The sequence below is a fragment of the Pleurodeles waltl genome, chromosome 10 (genome assembly GCF_031143425.1).
Source record: "Pleurodeles waltl isolate 20211129_DDA chromosome 10, aPleWal1.hap1.20221129, whole genome shotgun sequence".
Lineage (NCBI taxonomy): Eukaryota > Metazoa > Chordata > Amphibia > Caudata > Salamandridae > Pleurodeles > Pleurodeles waltl.
Window position 1 is genome coordinate 222040901 of NC_090449.1, and position 20937 is coordinate 222061837.

A 20937-nucleotide genomic window follows, 5' to 3' on the forward strand; every position below is an offset into this window, starting at 1 on the left:
TACGTATTCTATATCACAACATTTTGCCAATCATCTGAAGGAAGAAAGTCTGAATTTTAAAGGTTTTGGTTTCCTTACCCACCAAATGCCTCAGAACCCCTAGAAGTTGTATATTGGCTTCAAATATCTGGTCTTCCAGAGATTAGATTTGTGGCTCCTCCAAACAAAAGCTGGGACAGCATACTGTTTAAAACTCGTCTGGTGCTTGTTATCTTCTGGTAGCACAATCATAAAAGACTCACAAAAGAATCATAAAAGAAATAAAACAACCCTAATGTTATTTCCATTATTGCATCTATTCTCTTGTGTACCTGATGATCAATGAAGGCCATTGTAATTGGAGATTACCATCTGCTAAATTTTCATTTTTTCTCTGGGATCTCATAAGCACTGAATAGTCCCGCCCATGTGTGGGGATCTTGGAGCACTTCTTAAGTATTCTTAAGTGTAAATGTTCGCTTTTCTACAGGAAGGCCTGGAGACACAGTGTAAGACATTTTTCTTTTTTTTGTAAATCTAGTTTATTGGTTTTAATGCATCAATATAAAGACATGCCAAGACATAGGCATTGACAAGGAAAAACATACATCTGTCACTACAGTTGAGCAGTGCTGCCAAGGTTAGATTGCTGTGGAGAGAGAGCATAGTATCGTCATTGAATTATCACATAAGTACAGGAGTATGTCACGGGGAGAAGTGAGTGTGTGAATCAGGAGCTTATTAAAAGCTGTGTGACCTCGTAATCATTGGGAGGCACCATCCTGAGGGGCGCCCTGTGTTACATACTATTTTTGGGGAGAGTGTGCAAAAGTGTCTAGAGGATCTAAATCTCGCACATTGGGCAACTAGCTAGCAGCGGGGGTACTTGAGATAGGAGGGCAAGGCCTCATGTGCGCCTGACCAGCCGACTCACTATAATATATAGCGGATATATAGTAATTGTGCAAATGTGCTCAGGGGGAGCGCATGTCATTTTTGGCTTCCAATTTTATAACAAATATTTCCCACGTTTCACAGCTCCCTCCGGCCAAGCTTTTAGGTTGCAATTGGTGCAGCGTCTGCGCCTCCACTTGAGACCACTGCAACAAGTCTTGAAGCCATTTAGTATGGGCTGAGGCGTGTGGCGCTTTTCAATGTGTGGCTATCAGGCGCTTAAATGTGACAAAGGCAAAGTCAATAAATTTGTGTGTTTGCTTGTTGCCCTTAGTACGTTGGCGCAATCCTAATAGACAGGACCCTGGGCCGAGCGTTAGGGCGTGATTAGTTATATCGGAAGTACATTCAATTATTTGTTGCCAAGCTGCGCGCAGTGGGGGGCAGTCCCATACCATGTGATACAAATTTACTACTGGAGCTGTACATCGGGGGTACGTAGGATCTGTCATGAGGAATATTCGCTTAATTCTCAGTGGGGAGAGATGGGATTGATGTATATAATTGAATTGGGTGTAAGACATGAATAGTTTGCAGCCTACAAGAAAAGGCTACAATGGTCAATTTCCTTTATATATATATGTATATTATCTAGTGGTGGTCACCACTAGGTAGTTATAGTTGGTACCTAGATTGTATATAAAAATCGTTTTTTTACCTGCCTAAATCTTTGGCGTCACTTGACAAATCTTCATGAAACTTTCCAAAACAATTTGCCAGTCCTATCAGCTGTTACCTAGAAAGTTATGGTGTGATTCGTCTTTTTGGGGGGTGGGTGTCCCAAATCACATTTTCCCCATTAATTTGTCCATAGGGGATTTGAACAGCGATAGTGCAAAAACTACTTGACAGAATTACACCAAATTTGGCAGAGAATTAGGTCCTGGTCCAGAAAGCGACTTTTTCTTGTTTTGGTGTAATTCCGTTCTGTAGTTGGGGTCCCAAAAGGTCCACCCTGAGGGCTAAAAAGCATTTTTTTAAATTTTACAAACGGAGTTGCGGTGCATCCGCAGATCTGCCGTAAAATCAGAAAAAAACTGAAGTGTGGTCACCAGCGCTTGGTACTATAAAGGCCCCTGGGTGGGCAAAGTCCCAGGGGCAGTTGTTTACAAATGCAGGGGGGGGCTCCTGGCCCCTTCCCACTCCCCCGGAGACTGTCACGTTGCCGGGACTTTGCTCCGCGTCCCCTGTTCCCAGGGCATTACAGTGATAATGTGCTGGGGCCCACGTGCACCTCTGCTGACTTGGGGACCTCAACCTACCCAGGGCAAATATTTAAGAAAAGAAAAAGGATCTGTAGGAAGCTGGCTCTGTATATACTATATCAACATGCGATATAGTGTGAACCAGGCATTCCCCAGAGGCCAAACAGAGGCTAAAGTAGATGATACCAATGCTCTCTTCTTTGGTAGTGTGGTCGAGCAGTTAGGCTTATCAGAGGCTAGTGAAAGGCATTTGTTGTACACACACAGGCATCAATGACTAACTCCAGGACAATGTTTTTTATATAGCAAAAATATACTTTGTTACTTTATTTCTAGAACATCAAGATTCATGTTGCAGGTAAGCACATTTCCAAGTAAGTAGCCCACATATGTATCAATACCACTTTGTTTCAATTTGACAAGTTATATGGTTTTCGAGAAAATAGCATTAAGCTGTTTCAAAAGTTGACACTGCAATTTTCATTACAGTTCTAGGGGGGAAGAAAAGGTACCACATTTTCAAGGTAAGTACAAGACTTACAGTTCCAGTCTCCGGGGCTAGGATGTCCACAGGTTGGGGTTGAAGTTAACCCCAAACACCCACAACCAGCACCACAGGGCCGGCCGGGTACAAAGGTCAAAGTGTAGGCAAAATTAACATGAGCTCCTTTGGAGACTGGGGGCACTTGTAATCAAGCATGCTTGCAGGTAAGTACTCGCATCTTTGGAGGGCAGACATGAGGGGGTGTTCAGAGGAGCACCTGGGGGGCCACAGGTTAGCACCAAACGCACACCCTCAGCGGCGCATGGGAGTGGCCAACCGCAGAGTGCTAACAAAGCAGCAGGCTCTTAGTGCTTTCCTATAGGGGGCCCCGGGGTAACAAAGATGCTGCAGGTGAAGCCCAGGGGGTCGGTTCCGGGAAACCGCACCTGGATGTTGCTGCACCAAAGATTGGATTCCCCAAGGCCAGAGGGCAGTGGGTGCAAGGGTACCTTTTGGCATCGGGAATCTTCGTCCGGTTCTGTTGTGGTCATGAGTCGCTAGACCTTCACACGGAGCAGTCAGGGTTCGAGTAGAACTGGGTTCACTTCCTTTCTTCTTTTTTTTTTTTTTTTTTTTTTTTTTTCCAAATTATTTTAGTTTGTAAAAATGACAGATACAGGTTTTATTTTACATTGTACAGAAATATCTCATTCTAAGTAGATCATCAAAACCTAAAGAAAACCTCTATCTCCCTCTTTTTCTCTTTTTCTCTTTCAATCTTTGTCTCCCACTCACACACGCACTCAGACCCTTATGCACCCACTCACAGATTCGCTCACGCACCCACTCAAAAACCCACTCAGTCCCTCATGCATACACACAGCCCCAGTCAGACCCTCACACACCTACTCACAGACCCACTGTCAGCCTCATGCACCCACTCACAGACCTGCACACATATTTCCATACCCACTAAAACACTGATGTATGCACTCTCACACCAAGACAGACACTCTCACTTCCAGTCTCACCCGCAGATACCCCCCTCACATGTATTCTGACACACAGACTGCCGCGGCCAACTTCTGTTGCACACAGCCAAAGGGCTGTGCACAGCATGAGGTTGGGTGCTTAGCAGGGATTGGCTGCAGGCCCGGTCTTGCAGGCAACCTTTGCTGAGCACAGGCGAAGGCCATGCATGGTGCAAGGTTGGGTGCTTATAAGGGGTTTGCCTCAGCCAGGCCCTGTGGCCAACCACTGCCGAATGTCTGTGTTTGGATTAACGTGTAGAAATGAAAATTACTATACGTTAGAAAAACCATAGAAATTCACAGAAAAAGGCAAAGGTTACAAGGACATTATAGTTAGGAAATTGAATTTTTTTAAAACATAGGAATTCACTTAAAAAAACAAAGTTTACAGGGATGCGATAGGCTCATATTTTCAATGTACAAAACCCAAACCCAATAACAAACACTTGATAATAGGAATTTTGAGAAAAGAGGTTCTTTAAGGACAATTTCTGTGGGCAGTACTTGCCGCCAAACAAACTTTTATAGAAGAGAATTGTAATCCTGATTTAGCCAGGTAAAGCAAGTATGGAAGAATCGCTTCTTCTTGGCACTTTGTTGGATCAAAGTTCCTGTCAGAACACTAGATACAGAATCTCTTCCATTTCAGTGAATAAGCAGAATGTGTTGATGGACGTTTTGCCTCCTTGATAATGTTAATACAGTCAGTCTTGTGGCAGCTTCAAATGCCCATATAGTACAGGAGCCCTGATGCCAAACTCAAAGACGAGAGACTGGGGTGAACCAGTTGTCCTCCAAACTTCTTAAAAAGGTTAGGCCTACATGGCAGCCTGATGTGTGGACGCTCTAACATGTGCAGAAGGTCTGTGAGCCGCCATTGTCACTCCTGAGTTATCAAGATCATTCTGGCCCTCGAGTAAGACAGTTTGATAAGAACTGATGGAATCAGGGGGATCGTAGGTAAAGTGTAGAGAAATTTCACTTATGTCCCTGGATGGATGTATCTGGGGGCGAAGACTGGGCATTTTTGTTTTCTGCAGTAGAGAATAAATCTATATGGGGAGTGCCCCACATGCTGAAAATGCTTCCCATGACATCTTTGTGAAGGACCCACTAGTGGTTTTCTTGTAGAACCCTGCTTAGGGAGTCTGCCTGAACATTTTGAGCACCTGGAAGATTAGTTGCACTGATTCACAGGTCTATGGCTATCAGCCAATTGCTAATAGTCTGGGCTTCCTGAGACAATGGTCTGGACCTCGATCCCCCTTGTGTGTTCAAATAGTACATGGTAGTCGTGTTGTCTGTCAGAACAAGCAGGGATTTTGTTTTGAAGGACGGGCAAAATGCCTTCAACAGTAGGTGGACCGCTCTTAGCTCGCTGAGATTGATGCAATGAGTTATTTCCCTCTGAGACCTGGTTCCATGGATTTGAAGATGATCCATATGTGCTCCATAACCTAAGAGAGTGCCATCTGTGACGACTGTCTGAGAGGGACATCGTGATGAAATGACATCCTTTGAAGTAGGTTTGCTTTGTGAGATAGTGTGATCTTGTCCTCCCAATTGCCTGAAAATGTATTCCAGTGACCATCCAGACACTCTAGAAGTGGTCTGAAGTGGAGGTGGGCTTTTGGAGTTAGAACAATGTACAAAGCCGCTGAGGAGAGATGACACTACTTCCACCGTGGGATGAGAGACTTTCATGATAGAGTGACACTTTAGATAGATTTATAAAAGTCTCTCCTCCGAAGGATACAATGTTACTTGTACGGTGTTGATGGTGGCACCTAGGTAATGTAGTGGCTAGACTGGAGTAGAGGTCTATTTGTTGTGATTGACATGCAGTCTTAATCAGTGGAGGAGATTGATTATCAACTGACCATGAAATTGGGCTTCTTGTGGTGTTGACGCTTTGTTCCTCCAGTCCTCTATATAGATAGACGAATATTCAGTGTTTTCTGAGATGTACAGCAACCACTGGCATGCACTTTGGAAAGGGTCTGGGGGCTAATTTGAGGCTCAGTGGAAGCACTTTTTACTGGCAGTAATCGTGACCTACAAGAAACTTCAAGAATTTATGGTGTTTTCTGGCTATGGGAACATGAAAGTACATGTTCACGTATATTGTAGGTCTGTTGAACAGAGATAGTCCCCTTGGTGTATTTGGGGATATGTCTGATGCAGTGCAAGCATTCAGAACTTTTCTCTCCAAACCCATTTGTTGGCGAGTTTCAGATCTAGAATGGGTCTGAATTTGTTTTTGTTTTTGTAAATCCCCATACCTCGCTTTTTAGTAGGAACGATCTCCACCGCTTAGTTTTGTAGAAGGGTGTTCACTTCTGATCTCAGCATCTGCTTATGTTGATTGGATGGTTTTGCTGGTGGGCTGGTACTTTCCCCTACTGAAGTGGGTAACGGAAGGGAGAAGTAGAGATTCATTGTTTGGAGCTTGCTAGAGGCATTCCTGCTTGAGCAGGCTGCTGGCTAGCTAATCCTTTTGGCTGACAATGTTGATGTAGCTGAAAAGGTCTTTGTTGCTGCTCTTGTTGGTGACCTTGATATCACTGAGTGGTTTGAACCCTGTTCAGATGGAAACGTTTTTGATAAGTCTTGTAGGTGTGTTTGTATGGTTTCCTTTGCTTCTTGAGACCTACCGCATTCAAAGTCTCCATCTTGGACTTCATCCTAACAATCTCTTCATTTGGATGACTGCGGAATAAGGTGGACCCCGAGAAGGGAGGACTAAGAATACACTGTTGTGATTCATGTTTCGGGACGTAAGACGAAGCCAAGAGTCCCTTCTTATTGCCAAACCATGACAGTACCCATGAGCTTCAAGGAATAATCAGCTGGCGGCAGCACTAATAACTTGGTTTGAGTTCATTATGCCTACATTTACCACCTCAAGGAAGTCACATCACCTATCTCTCAGGAGGTCTTCTACAGACTTCTGTAAGGAGTCCCACAAGACTCTGTTGTATCTGCCCAGCAGGGTCAACGCACTTGCTGCTTTCATGGTGGTAGCAGCTGTACCACAAACCTTGCACCCCGCTGAGTCTAACTTTTACTCTCCTTGTCTGGTGGAACTGCAAACAAAGGAGTAGTGGAATGCAGTTTTTCGCTGCAAGGATGACACAGAATCAGACTGCCAACTCCCTGGGGCTGTATAAGTTAAAGGAGGGCCACATGGCACCCCTTGAGGAGCCACTAATGGCCCATGGGACTGACACTCCCCAGGGCTGGCTCTTGCTATGTCCTAGGGTGCCCATCCCAGGACATAGGTGTTTGCTTCTTGCTCTAACTTGGCAGGAGCTATGACAGCTCCCACCATGTCAGAGCAAACACTCCAGTTCCAGCAAGTGAGAGCTGGCAAACAGCTCTCACTTGCTATAAGCACAGGTTTCCTTTGTTTCCACGCCTGCAGAAATACAGGCAGGGAAATGGGGTAAACAATTGCTCTCATAGACAGGAGGCTGCATGTTTAGCAGCTTCCTGTCTGTGACAGCAATGTTGGCTCCCACAGGGCCCTTTAACAGTGGTGATTGGGTGCTCTGGGGGAACCCAGGTGACATGGCCAGGCCCCGGGGGATGAGGTACCCGGGGCCAAAATCGGCCCAGGGATAGGGCTACAAAGCCTTCCTCAACCCCCCCACCCCAAAAAACAAAAATTAGAAGGATGGGGCTCCCAGAACCAAGATTGGCCCATGGATGGGGGCCATGCAGACCCCTACCCAGAAATAAAACACCAGGCCCCGGGGGATGGGGTCCCCGGGGCTGAAATAAGCCAGTCAAGAGGGTCTGAGGGTCTGCGCCCCCCCCCCTCCCAACCAAAAAAATAATAATTAAAAATTAGAAGTCCTGGCGCTGGGGGATTGGGACCCTAGGGCCAAGATAAGCCCAGGGAAGGGGGGCCATGTTTAATTAATGCTGGGCCCTGAGGGACGAGGTCCCTGGGGCGGTAATCAGCTGGGAGCTCCCTTCCCCTCTAAAAAGAAATTAAGAAGGCTGCGCCCTGGGGATAGAGTCCCCGTAGCCATAATCATCCAGGGAAGGGGCGGGGTCACACGGAATTGCAGCCAACTCCTGCTGCGCATGGCCAAAGGCCGTCCACAGTGCAAGGTTGGGTGGCTATAGGGAGTTGGCGTAGGCCAGGCCCTGAGGCCAACGGATGCTGGCCGTGTGCGGCAGTGGTTGGATTAATGTATAGTAATGAAAATTATTTTACGTAAAAAAAAAAAATTTTTACTGAAAAAACAGAGGTTACAGGGACGTTATAGTTAGGCTCACATTTTAAGCAGACAAAACCATAGAAATTCACCTGTTATAGTTATCTCAAGTAACTTTAACTTGTGCCCTAAGGTAACTTTAATTTGCACCCTTGCCATGCAATACTAATTAACCCACAAATTACGGCACTCATGCCAACTTTGATAATGTCATTAATATAAATGTAAAATTTGCAGTACAGTTTTTCACAAAAAAAAATGTACATTGCGGGGAGGCAAGAACAGGATAATTGTATGTAGGCAGCCAGACCTCAAGACAGCCCATGTAATCCAATCCTTTCAGACTGATAACTGCAACTAGCAGCTGGGAATTGCAGAAGAAGACAGACTCTGCAAAGGTCGCAGAGTTTAGGAACAGGATCCATTCCTGAACCATTTACAAACATCATTTTTCATCCTTATTTTACAGCTTCAGTTTACTTGCAACTTTACACCATAGTGGCCACGTTTACATTCTTCATCTAATTTGTTCATTGTCCCAAGACTTCTTTAGTTGCAATTTTGCACATCTGGGGTACAATACCCTTAACATTGTACTGATTGATTTTGTTAGGATGTAAACTTGTTACTGCAAGTCCATCCAAACAATCACAATTTACAACTGCTTTTTGAATCATGACAACCATCTACCTGTCACTTTACCTTACCAGAGGTGCACAGTGTTTTGTAGTGGAGCAATACTTGGATACTTAATTTACAATTCTTAATTTGTTGCACATCCCACTAATATTTAAATTACTCAACCCTTGAAACTCGCAAGTTAACTATAACCACTGCTCTAGATAAGCTACGCCTACATACATAAGGCAGTGGAATTACTTTGTTTCTTCCATTTCTCTCATCAGACACTGGGTGAGGTTGATAAGAATGTTGTCTGCACACTATTTTGCTCACTCAGTGTGACTACTGTCTTGCACTATCAGTTGGATACTGCACAATAGGTTACCTTTGCTATGGTTTGAATTTGGTTGTACTGCATACTGTCACAAATTAATCTCCGACCAATTTTGAGGACTGTTTTTTTTTGTCCCCCTTTCTTTCTAATAAAACTCCATTGCCCATCAAGTCTTTCTTATTTTTCGTTACACCGATCTTGCATGTAACACCTGCCTCCCACTTTACCAGGCTCTGGCAGATGCAACTGTGTCCATTATACTAATTGCATATATGTTACAGCTTTGAAAAAGTCTATAAGATGAAACGTGTTAGCTGTATTGTCTGTAAAGAAGACTTCTACTGTGTCTACATCTGCGTGCAGAATTATATTGCTTACTCTAGCTACACTGAACGTTTACTATATATGCCTCTGCAGCAGGTATGGGCATTTGTGCAATTTGAAACAAGATGTCTTGAAGAACAGAATAAAAATACATTTGACTCAATTTTATATTTGTGGACTGTTGGTCACCTACTTATACCACTTTTTTAGATTCTTTGCTTTTTCAGTGTGCTCCAGGCAACCTTCTAGTTTAATTGAGTGTGGTACTGCACAGCAGTCTGGTTTCACTCTCTAGGTCGCATAGGGAGGTCTGATGTAACACCCTCCCACATACTTTTCATTTTTTTTTTTTTACTGTACTTAACATTCTATTTATTCCATTTATATTACCTTAACATTTGAGAAGATGTGCAGGTAACTATATCCATTGCTTCCAATTGTTAAGTTATAGTGCCAAGAGGCAGTGACTGAGCAGAGCAAAAAAACTGCCTTATCTGCAACCTATTGTGGCAGAGCAGTAGGTTCCTTATCTTAACACTAAAAAGCTAGACACTGCCTTAACCCAAAAGCACACAATTTGAGTGGGACCGACCCGAGCTGCGAGGAGCAAAAATAAGAGTGGCCTGATGTGGTTGGTCTGTTATAAGGGGCAAAACACAGGAGAGCACTAAGGCCACGAAAAACTAAACAAAAGAAAACCAAAATGCCCCAGAGAAATATCTGACTAAACAAGACTGCTTGCAAAAAAACTTTTACACAGCTTCCTGCTCTCTGAAACACATCACCCATCACCATCACTTTTGTGCCAACAATGGTACTTTCCAGTAGAGACCTAGAGTAAAACACAAAACAGCCTATGGAAAACCTTCTGTTATGAATAACAATGATGCTCCCATGATCAGATTGCTCCTTGCTGATGGTTTTTCCTTTTTTAGGGTCGAGCGCAAAGTGCTCTGTCCCTGGGTAATCTCTCTGTGGGCTTGTAACCATGCCCATGTCACTCCCATCCGTTTGGGTGGTTTGTGGGCTTGCCTTTTAAAATTTGCTTGATTTCATTAGTGAAAGGCATGCATAAGTCATGCCTTTTCTGGTGTTTAGCCGTCCTCGAGCACACCGACCAACTACTGAAAACATATGAGGCTCGATGTTTTCTGTATGGTTTCTGGACTACTTTTTCTCTTTATTTCGCAGCGTGATCACGCTGGGCAGTAGTCAAGCACTTTACATGACATTGACCCTGTTACATTGATATTTGCACTTTTGCTGGTTACATGGATGATTGCACTTTTGCCGATAAGTTTCACTGCGAGTGAACTTCTGTTTCCTTTTGTGTGTCTGCTTTACGCTGATGGTGACCATGGGCTCGCATTTGTGAAAGTTACTTCTCAGTTTATGTGGCAAGAAAAGTCCGGTTAGTTATGGGAAACTGTTTTACTTTTCATTTTAAATTTATGTGGCAAGAAAAGTCCGGTTAGGAGTTAACAATGCTAATAGCTCTAACTCAAGCAAACAAGAGGCCCATTGCATTGCAAATGCTTGGCTTATTTCCTTTTTCCTCTGTTTTCTGCTCCTCTTTCACAATGCACAAGCTTTTGGTGTCCCTCTCCTCAAAGACTCCACTTCAAGGCCTTCTTTACTGCTTCGTGAGTGAGGAGAGAGCTATGTGATGGCTCTCCCTGTGGCGTTGCAAAAACATCCTGCACTGAGAGCCTGCTCAACCACCTCCATAAGGTACACTATGAAGGTTTGCATCATCTTGTCTCAGCAAGCACATGAGGAGCAACGGAACAAACAATCTGAGTTACTGCCTGGGCCAATCAACTGTGGTGTGTGCCCTTACAAACAGAAGGCACCTGACCAAGCATGATAGCAGTTGTTTATCAGTGAAATTGTCCCCCGATCCACATTGGCTGGAGAGGCCTGACCACCGCTCACAATTCGCAAAAAAAAAAGTTTAAAGGTACTTTAGCCATGCTGCATCTGAGGGGAAACTAAATAAATAAATAATTTGAGTATCACTTTTAAACTTGACTTAAGTGACGGACAGCATAAGAATGAGACCAGGCCCAGCCACTACGTTACATTGTCAGTAACAGGCAGCAACATTGCAAGCTGAGAAGAGGGGCTAGCATTTGTTTATAATTGCAGTCCCTCATTGCATAAAGTCAGAGGAGGAGTTCTGTATGATTAATGCGTTTTAGTGCGATGATGTAGACCTTAGCATGAAAATGTGTTATTCTAATCCCTGATGTGTTGTACTTGTAGTGCTGGTGTTTCAAGGTATGCCACATCTCTTCCAGACCTACACTAATTCTTTGTTACTGGAAATCATGGCTGTCTAATCTGCCATCACAGTTTATGCTCCTCATAATTTGAATCACTGAGAAGGCAAACAGATAGTCTCCCTCAGGGTCTCACCTCCCGCAACCACTCTGTGTAGTCTTGGCACTACAAGTCCAACAAGTGCTATATACCTTTCTTCGGCCCTTGATACTAATTGATTAGGAGGCCAAGGCTCTGCCTGCACCTTGGATACCTTTTTCTAATGAAACACAAAAGTCAGCAGTGACTTTCGGTAGACACTGTTATTATAGCTGATCTAAGGACTATGATGAGGATGTTTATGAGGAAGTTCTCCAGGTTCATAATCTTAAAAACGCTTTTCGTCACCAGTCTGGACCTACATAATTTCTCTGCATCATTTGACTAACAAACACCATCATTAACTTCCACTATTTCCTCAGATTTCTATCATGTGTGAAACAACAGAAAAATTCATCAGAATGTTGGCATTGAATGACCAGGGCTGCTTCTTTGTACAGTGTAGGGCTGACTTTCAGAGTGACCAACCTCAGGGAAGATGTTTTGCTATAGTTATATTTTCTAACCCTCCAAAGCAGGACCTAGAAACCTCTTTCTTGTTGCACACATTTTTGCCATCCAAAAACATTCCTTTTCAGCTGCAATCGATTTTTTTCAATCTTTGTTCTTGGTTTCCTTTTTTGTTCTTTATGGAAGGTGTATCATTTTGCCCTGTGCCATCAGGGAACAACAGTTGAAGCTGTTTTCAGATCAACATTCTGAGTTCTCTAACTGTTCCAAACCTTCAACCCATACTGGGCGTTTAAGTGTCAACATAAGGCTTATACAGGATTTTTTCCCCCATGAAAGTGGCTAGTAAAGACCCTGCTCCTTTCGTTGCAACTATGGGTGGTTCTGGTGCAACTCATCCACCATGCCTTATGCGCCTTCAACCTCTTTCCCCCCCCCCATTCTCCCACTAAACAGGGTACTTGAGAGCTGAGTGAATTGTCAGTGCACAGAGAAGGTTGAGAAAGTTATTGGGAAGTGGGTGGCTTGCAGAAGTTCACCTGAGTCTTTCAGTATCCTTTCTTCCCTATAAGACCCTCTGCCAGATTCTTCCTTGGCTTTCTCAAACCTCATAAATATGGCTGTGAGGGAGATCAAAATCTCGGCTGAGAATTCCAAATCCCAGATATGTTTGTTATTTGAGACCCTGATAACTCAGCTGATATATCGGCAGCCTCAGAGAGATGTATTCCTTCGGGTTAAGGAAAATACAATTGGCAATGTCTCCTAAGCAGGCTAGATAGGAGCAGCTGGGAGAATATGACATTTTTCTTTGTTTGCCATCCGATGGCTAAGAGGGTGGAGACTAAAGTTTTAATCTTTGAAGGCAGTCTATCTGCAAGTAGCCCATTCTCTCTGTCAGATATTGCAGACGTCCTGCGTGGCCCAGATTGAAGGGCTTATGTCTTTTTCTTAGCAGAACCCTTTCTGTTCTCCCAAGGATGTAGAGCTACAGATAAAGATTGAGAGTGTGACTTTGGAGTGTGTAGGGTTAGAACAGAGGAAAATGGTGACTTCCTGCAGAAATGCTTGTGGATCTCCCTTTAGGCACCCATTTCAGCCATTCAAGTGACTGATAGGCAACAGTTCTATAAGGCTACTGTGGTTAAGGAAAATTACTATTCCATTAAGGAGGCAGAGCGTTACTCTCTTTTTTTCTTTATCGAAACACTTCAGCTCTGTACAACACAGTCACAATCCCAAAATTACGTTTTGCTATATGATTGGACACAGGAACTAGCAAAGTAGCAACCAATACAACCAATATTAATACTGAGTCCGAAAAGTCTTCAATATATTGCCCCCTTTCTTGCAAACAAGTCAAAGTCATAGCTTCCAACACACCGTATAGACATCTAGCTCCACTTCTGTGTCTGCTTCTGTAAGGCACCTATGAAAAAGACATAAATCTGTGACTACACCTATAATACTCTAAACCATTAGAGCAAAACACAGCAGCACCTTGAAGCAAATGGATGAGGCAAGAAACAAAATTACATTATCCCACATTGCATGTATTTTCTGGGTACCCTCAATCCCATGCAAGTACTTTTAGGCCAAACCATCCCCTCCTATCCAAAGGCATGAACTCATAGAATTATTGCTAGCTCACATGCCCGTGTATGATTGACAACACAACTTAAGTTGATCCAGGAAGCTGGTATGAGTGTTGTTCTTCTTGAAACTGTAAGATTGCCACCACTAAAGTTAATGTATTTTCAAAAACAGCCTTTTCTCTTACAACACACTCCTTTTCAGGGCAGGAATAACAGACATATAGTTTTTTTTCCCTGAAAAGGCTTTTGTTATGAAGCAAGGTTTTAAACAGTTGGGAACCTTTTTTAAAACTTGAATATTTAGAGTACCGGGCTGTTGGGGCTTTGCCAGTCCAACACCATTCTAGTGTTTACGGACCAGTGAGTGTTCAGTCTTTGTCACACTTCCAAGCGAGTTAATTGCTCTGAAGGAACTCACCTTTCTGTCACCTCCTCAATTGAAGCTAGACAAAACATTAAAAATATGTAACTCCTAAATCCTTATAGGATTGTTATCCCTTTTCTTACACCAACCACGAAGTTTTTTCATAGTCAGAATATTTTATTGGCTCTTGCTGCCCAGACCTGTTGAATGAAGTGAGAACTCGTTTCATTAGGCTTGAGACTTCACAACATCCCAGAATTCTGCTATGCCATTGAGCACAGCAGCTCTTTCCAGAAAATCTGGAAGAGAAATGGACAGTGCACGTAAAGTTACAAATAAACTGGAAATCATGCCTGTGAGCTCACTCTCTGCATCTCTGGTACCACACCTCTCGTCGACTAGCATGGGAAGCCAATTTTGGGAGTCCTAACAAATAGTGGGAAAACATAGCTGGTTCCTTTGTTCCAGTCCTGTGAGAATGCATCTATCACTGCTGGCTATCCGTCTATTTAACAGTTATGAAGAATGGTAGTTGATAACTCAGCCTCAGAGGAAAAAGTTCTCTAAACCCTGGCCATCTGCCCTTAATTGCTCTAAAACCTTTGATCAATTCTACAATCTGTGGAGTCTTTTTGGAAACATGAATGCCAATCTGTGATCAAATAATCTTTCTTCCATAAGATACTTCATTCTGACCAAGTGGCAGAAATGTATTTTTTCACCCAACTTGATACCCTAAATTGAAATGAATGTAACAGTTACTGATGCCTCTGGGATACCCAGCTAGCAGAGTTTCATGAAGTAAAACGGTTAGTATTCGCTCTAAAATTTGGCCATTACACCTTCTTTCTCTCAGATGGCTCATTCAAGTATTGAACATTAGCAGTGGTCACCATAACCATGGTCCTGCAAGACCGCATAATTGTATTTTTGTCTTACGTTGTCATCTTTGCCTTCATACAGCCCACACAAATGTGTCTTTATGAGTACAGCCCTACATAAATGATTATACGTCATTCACACCTTTTTTTACTAACAGTTTAAGGACAGGAGATGTCTTTAAATAGGGAGTTTAGAATTGGCCATTGATTCAGAAAGTGTTTTATCTAGTAAATGTTTATTCAATTTTGTGTGTGAGTGGTGCTGTTTAATACATGTTACTGTAATTTACATACTCCTGTTGGCGAACTAGGATTTGAGGTGTACAACGAGATATCCTTAACACATTGAGCTCGATAAACTACAGTATGTAACAGGACTATTCACTATAAATTATTTAACTGATCTATGTGGCGGTTTTAGGATTAACATTAGTTTCACCATGTCCCTTTCATGAAACTATTTGCTGAAATGCTTAGGAAAGTAGGGAAACTGAGGTTCCATTATAGGAAAATGAATGACTTGAACAATTTGTATTCATTATTCGATAATGTTTTATATCCTTTAGCTCCTGGTAGTTTTCCTAGCATTCTGTTATCAGGGCAAACGTTTTACTTAATAGACAATTTTTCGTTGATACATCAATTACTGAAGCTCATAATTCTTATAGTAGCTGTCTGTGCTTTTTATTTTATTTTACAGACCTCTTCTATATGGGATTGTGTCTACCTTTTTACAAGCAAAAAAGGAAGAAAATGTATATCCTACTTTTTCGAAAATATCTGCACAGCAACTTCCAAGAAGAAATCTAAGAGATCACAATGAAAGAAAGGCCACAGGTATGATCGCTTTTCTAGGGTTTGAATTTACTGTATTCTTCATCCATGTTACATAATTGAAATAGTTTATAATACAGAGAATGCTTGAAAATGTCCAGAAATGTCCTTGCTTCGTATACCAGGGTAGGCCTTTGTTCAGTGGCCAGTGTTCCATCAGTTGAGATTAATCACAGAATTAAAGTAAAGCATTACATTTACAAAGGATCCATGGTGCTCCTAATCAGCTCACCTTCATTTGGATTTAATGGTTCTCTGGGTTAAGCTATCAAACAGAAAGATAAGAAAATAAGTGGTGGTCTAGCTATGAAGCATAAAAATAACATCAGTTGTGTAAAATTAAAACCTGTTTGTTTAAATGTCTTCAAGTAAACATTGCTTTCTTCAACATTTCGTCACTCAACAGTAGCCTAATATATCACTCTCCTAGTAACAGCACGATCTTCTTAGAAGATTTGATTGCCTTTGAGACCAGCATAGTACTCTTAGTAAAATTACACTTCCTACCTGGTCACTTAAACATATACCAAAAAGATATTAATAATAGTTCTGAGGTACCATATTCTCCGTCTGTCTTCAATGCAACCCAGTGCAACGCCCAAACAATTCTACATTAGCTAAGGATGCCACTGAGCCTCATTACAGTAGCACCTAACCAGAGCCAAATGTAAAACTAATATACTATACTCCTAAAAGAATGTAGGAAAAGGTTCAAACCAAATTAATATATAGTGAATCCAGCGGACTGAAATACTAAGTTAAAGCAACAAACAAGTCAATCTATGTAACTTATTTACAGCCTGAATGCTCAGACTTCTCCTCTGCTTCTTATTATGTACAGCTCTGTGATGCATAAAACACCGAACTTGCTGACTTTTTTGCAGGAAAAACTAGAGATGAGATTGTGGCTAACACAAACACTCCCAGCTCAAATTATATCAACCCCAACCATAAAACGTCTATGGATAGCTGTTTTCATTCTTTCATATTTTAACAATCCCAAAAGTAATGTGCCTCCTCAAAGCCACTGACCTACCTACTTTATTCTATCCTATCTAATCTGGCCAAATTGACATATTCCTTTGTAGAAGAAAATCACCAATCAGTGGCAGAAGGTGTTATCCTTTTAAAAAGGCATTATGGGCCCTATTTTTGAAGATCTTGAAGCTGATTCTGACATGAATGCATTCTATTGCCCTAGCACAGGTCTGTCATTCACAGTAGAGATCATGGAGAAATATTAAGCACACCATCTAAACCAATGCATTTACATCAGTGTCTTACATAACCGTTGGTAATCAGGTTTCCAGATCCACAATAGCACAGTGATTGCCATGCTTAACATAACAGATGATTCATACCACTTACCCCACAAAGGCAAAGCATGCTTATTCATATCACTGAATGTATTGGCAGCTTTTGATACAGTAGACCATCACATCTTCCTTGACGTTCTGTCAACAAGAGTTGGAGCTGGTGATAGGGCATGACAATGTTCTAATTTTTAACCTGTGTGAACGATTGTCAGATTGTTGAAATCAAGAACACCTTACATTGGTAGGGGCTAATCCCAAGTGTTGTGAAAAGCTATTTGGTATCCGCAGTGCTTGGTCTGAGCCACTGTCCTTTTCCTCTTAACCCTGAACCTTGGGGTGAACATGTTGAGGGCTTCCACTAGCTTCTGGGTAATACTTTGATTTATGTTCAGATTAACCAAGGCACCACTTTAAATCACATAAAATATTTCCTCACCCAAGTACAGGCCTATAGGACTGAAAGATAACTGAAATTCTTTAGTAGCACAAATCCTAAAATGAGCGCAGCAGTGCATCTGTATCCATCATGCAGACATATGTTTGGGTATCAATAGGCTTATGAAAGCCCGGGGGACCGCCACCTCCATGGGGCACACTGCTTTTAATGTATGCCAGGGGTGTTTACATGGCACCCCCACTCCCTGGAGACCGCCACCTCCCCAGGGCAGTTCATTCAATTCAAGGGAGAGCTACACAGCCCCCTGCTGCCCCAGGGAGTACCACCCCCCGGGGGATTAAATAAATGAATGTAGGGGATCTGTTGCAGACCCCCAACCCTCAGAACCACCACCTCTCCGGGGCTAAGTACTATGATGGAGCCATTTATGGCCCTGGGGACCGCCACCCTCCAGTACAGGCTCTTGCTATCTCCCCAGGTGCCTACCCTCAGGAGGTAGCGGTTTGGTTTTGCTTGGTGGGAGCTGACCGCTGCCCCACCATGCAAAAGCAGAGTTTTCATCTGTTTCCTTGCACACAAGTATACATGCAGGGAAACAGATGAAAACATTGCTCCTGCAAGCAGGGAACTGCTATTTAAAGCAGTTTCCTGCTTGTGTGAGCAGTTCCGGTTCCTGCATGATGTGGGAAGCTGACTAGACCCTCAGGGGACTTAAGGCTTTCCCTGTGGTCCTGTCACTTTCTATCACTCTATTCCATTCCATAATGAGATGGAAGAGAGAGAGAGAGAGAGATTGTTTTTGCTATGGTCTCTCCAAACAATAACTTCAAAATATCACACTAGCAAGATGTTTGGTTCAAACGTTATAGTTGCGTTTCAAAACAAAAAAGAATATCAGAGTCACTTCTCGCCTACTGGTAAAGGTATTGGACTGTCACTCAGTAGGCTCAAGGTTCAAATCCTGGTATCTCATGGAGTGTGTCTGTTTATTTGCTAGTGCTTTGACTGCTAAACATTCATAGAGATGAAACATTTATGTTTTTGTGCCATCAAAATCTTTGGGTTAAATGTCATATGTATGTCTGGAAACCTCATAGCAAAGAGTCACCTGTGGCCTAGAGGTTAAGGTCTCAGGCCCCCCCCTGAAGGTTGAGAGTTTCAGTCTAGGTGTGTCAGTAGTCACATTCCTGCTTTAATTACTTTTCCAAATCAAATATTTAAGATATATACTGAAATGGAATCACACACTTTTGTTGTTTTTTTTTTTACTTGAAAATTTATTTTTCTTTCCATTTGTCCTATAATATCTAGTATATCATTCTTCAAAGTCTAGAAAAACTTTCTGGATGGCTATAGGGGGCTGGTTGCAAGGCCACCTCCCCCTGTGCATGGCCGAAGACCTGTGTGGTGTGGGATTGGGCGGTTATATAGGTTTAGCCCCAAGGCCTGGTCGCAAATCAGGCCTGTGGCCAATCCCCGTCGCGCACGGCTGAAGGCCATGCGTGGCACTGGGCTGAGTGGTTATAGGTGTTTAGCCCAAGGCCTGCAACCCCAGATGCGCACGACCAAAGAAGTGTGTGGCGCGGGATTAGATTGTTATAGGGGTTTGCAACTTCCGCTGTGCAAGGCTGAAGGCCATACGTGGCACAGGGTTGGGTGGCTGCAGGGGCTTAGCTGCAGGGCCTGGCTCATGCACCAGTGGTTAGATTAATGTAAAGTCATTAAAATTACTTTACGTTAAAACAAACCATAGAAATGCACTGAAAGAACAGTGGTTACAGGGACATTTTTATTAGGAAATAAACTTTAAAAAAACTAGACATTCACTTAAAAACCAAAGGTTGTAGGGACGTTATAGTTAGGTTCTGAATTTACTTGTACAAAACCATTGAAATTCAGCAATGATAACTAGAGTTATTTCAAGTAAATATACCTTGTGCCCTAAGGTAACTATAACATGCACTGCTTATTACCACAGATATTACAGCACTCATGGCAACTTCTATAACGTTATTATTAAAAATATAAATGACACATATTCAATTAAATTATTGAAGAAAAAACTGCATGGCGAATGCGTGAGTTATATTTACCTTAGGGCACAAGCTATAGTTACTTGAAATAACTCTAACTGTAACTGCTGAATTTCTCGGGTTTTGTGTGAGTAAATTCATAACCTAACTATACAGTCCCTGTAGTGTGTGTGTGTGTGTCTCTGTGTGTGTATGGGTATATATATATATATATATGTCACAGGGATGTTATAGTTAGGAAATAGAATTAAAAAGCCATAGGAATTAACTTAAAAAACATTTTGGGTCTGCAGAGGATCCGCCCTAGATCTCTATATTTTTAAAACTCTAGGATCTCCAAAACTACGGAAGGGATGTACACCAAATCACAAAAAGCACACTTTCTGGACAGAGAGATAGCTTATGGTGTAATTCCATTCAATGGTTCGGGCTGTAGTCGTGGTCAAGAATTTGAACAATCCCATTGACTCAGAATGGGGAAAATGTCTTCTAGGACCCCCCCTTTTCTTGGCCCCTGCTTGATGGCTCACCCCACAACTTTCAAGACAGCAGCTAGCTAAACTTGCCAAAGTACAAGTTTTGAATTTTTTGCGAAGATTTAGCGACCAGCGCCAAATTTATTGGCAAAACATAAAACGCACCATCTATAAAAAAAAAAAAAAAAATGGTGCTGACTATATCTACCTAATTGCGACCTTAACTAGGTAATGTGTGTGTGAAAAAAAACAACAAATATATATATATATATATATATATATATATCTACACACATACATATATATCGCAAGTAGGTAGTTCTAGTTCGGAAGAGTGTGTTTTTTTGTTTTGCAAATAACTTTGGTGCTGTTTGCCACATCTTCATGAAATTTTCAAAACTAGTTAGTCACCCATTTTCAGCTGCTGTCTGGAAAGTTTTTTGGAGTGATGTGTCAAGTGGGGGCTGAGAAAAATCAGAGCTCCCAAAACGCAGTTTCCCCGTGCCATTTCCCGTTGGGATTTTAGACACAACTTCAGTCCCAACCGCTAAAATAAATTACACCAAATTTGTCCGAAAGCTAGATCTTGGTCTCGAAAGAGGGCTTTTGTAATTTGGTGCAAATTTGTTTAGTAGTTTAGGCGTTAATAAAGTAAAACTATTTATGTATATTTACAGAAGCAGATCTACCACTGCGGATCCATGCACCAACAGCAATCCTGCGATTGGCTGGCTGCAACCTGAGAGGAAAGTTGCAGTCCCCATTTTGTGTATCATGACATGTTTCGCAGGGGTAATATCAAAATTAAAAGTGAAAGAAAGGGCCAGGGTAGAGTTACCCTGACCCCATTACACTAATAGAGAGGTCTATGAGGGAGCCCTCATCGGCAAGAAATTGCCCAAAAATGTTTGTTCGTTTTTTTTTTTTTTTGGGGGGGGGGGCGCATGAGGATTCTGCTGATACACCGTGGCTCTCAGTGCGGTCCCTTGTGTGATCTGTGGCAGATCCAGACCCCAATTAAAAAAACACATAAAGCACTCGGAGACCTACT

The 20937-nt window shown here is 42.4% G+C and overlaps 1 protein-coding gene across 2 annotated transcripts in view; it reads left to right on the top strand.

The window, feature by feature from the left end:
• The window catches only part of CEP20 (centrosomal protein 20), a 79998-nt gene that overhangs the window by 25375 nt on the left and 33686 nt on the right, over positions 1 to 20937 (top strand). For both annotated transcript variants that reach the window (XM_069210200.1, XM_069210199.1), the window contains exon 4: positions 15531 to 15667. In XM_069210200.1, coding sequence (XP_069066301.1) covers positions 15531 to 15667 — 137 coding nt within the window. The remainder of the gene's footprint in view (positions 1 to 15530; positions 15668 to 20937) is intronic.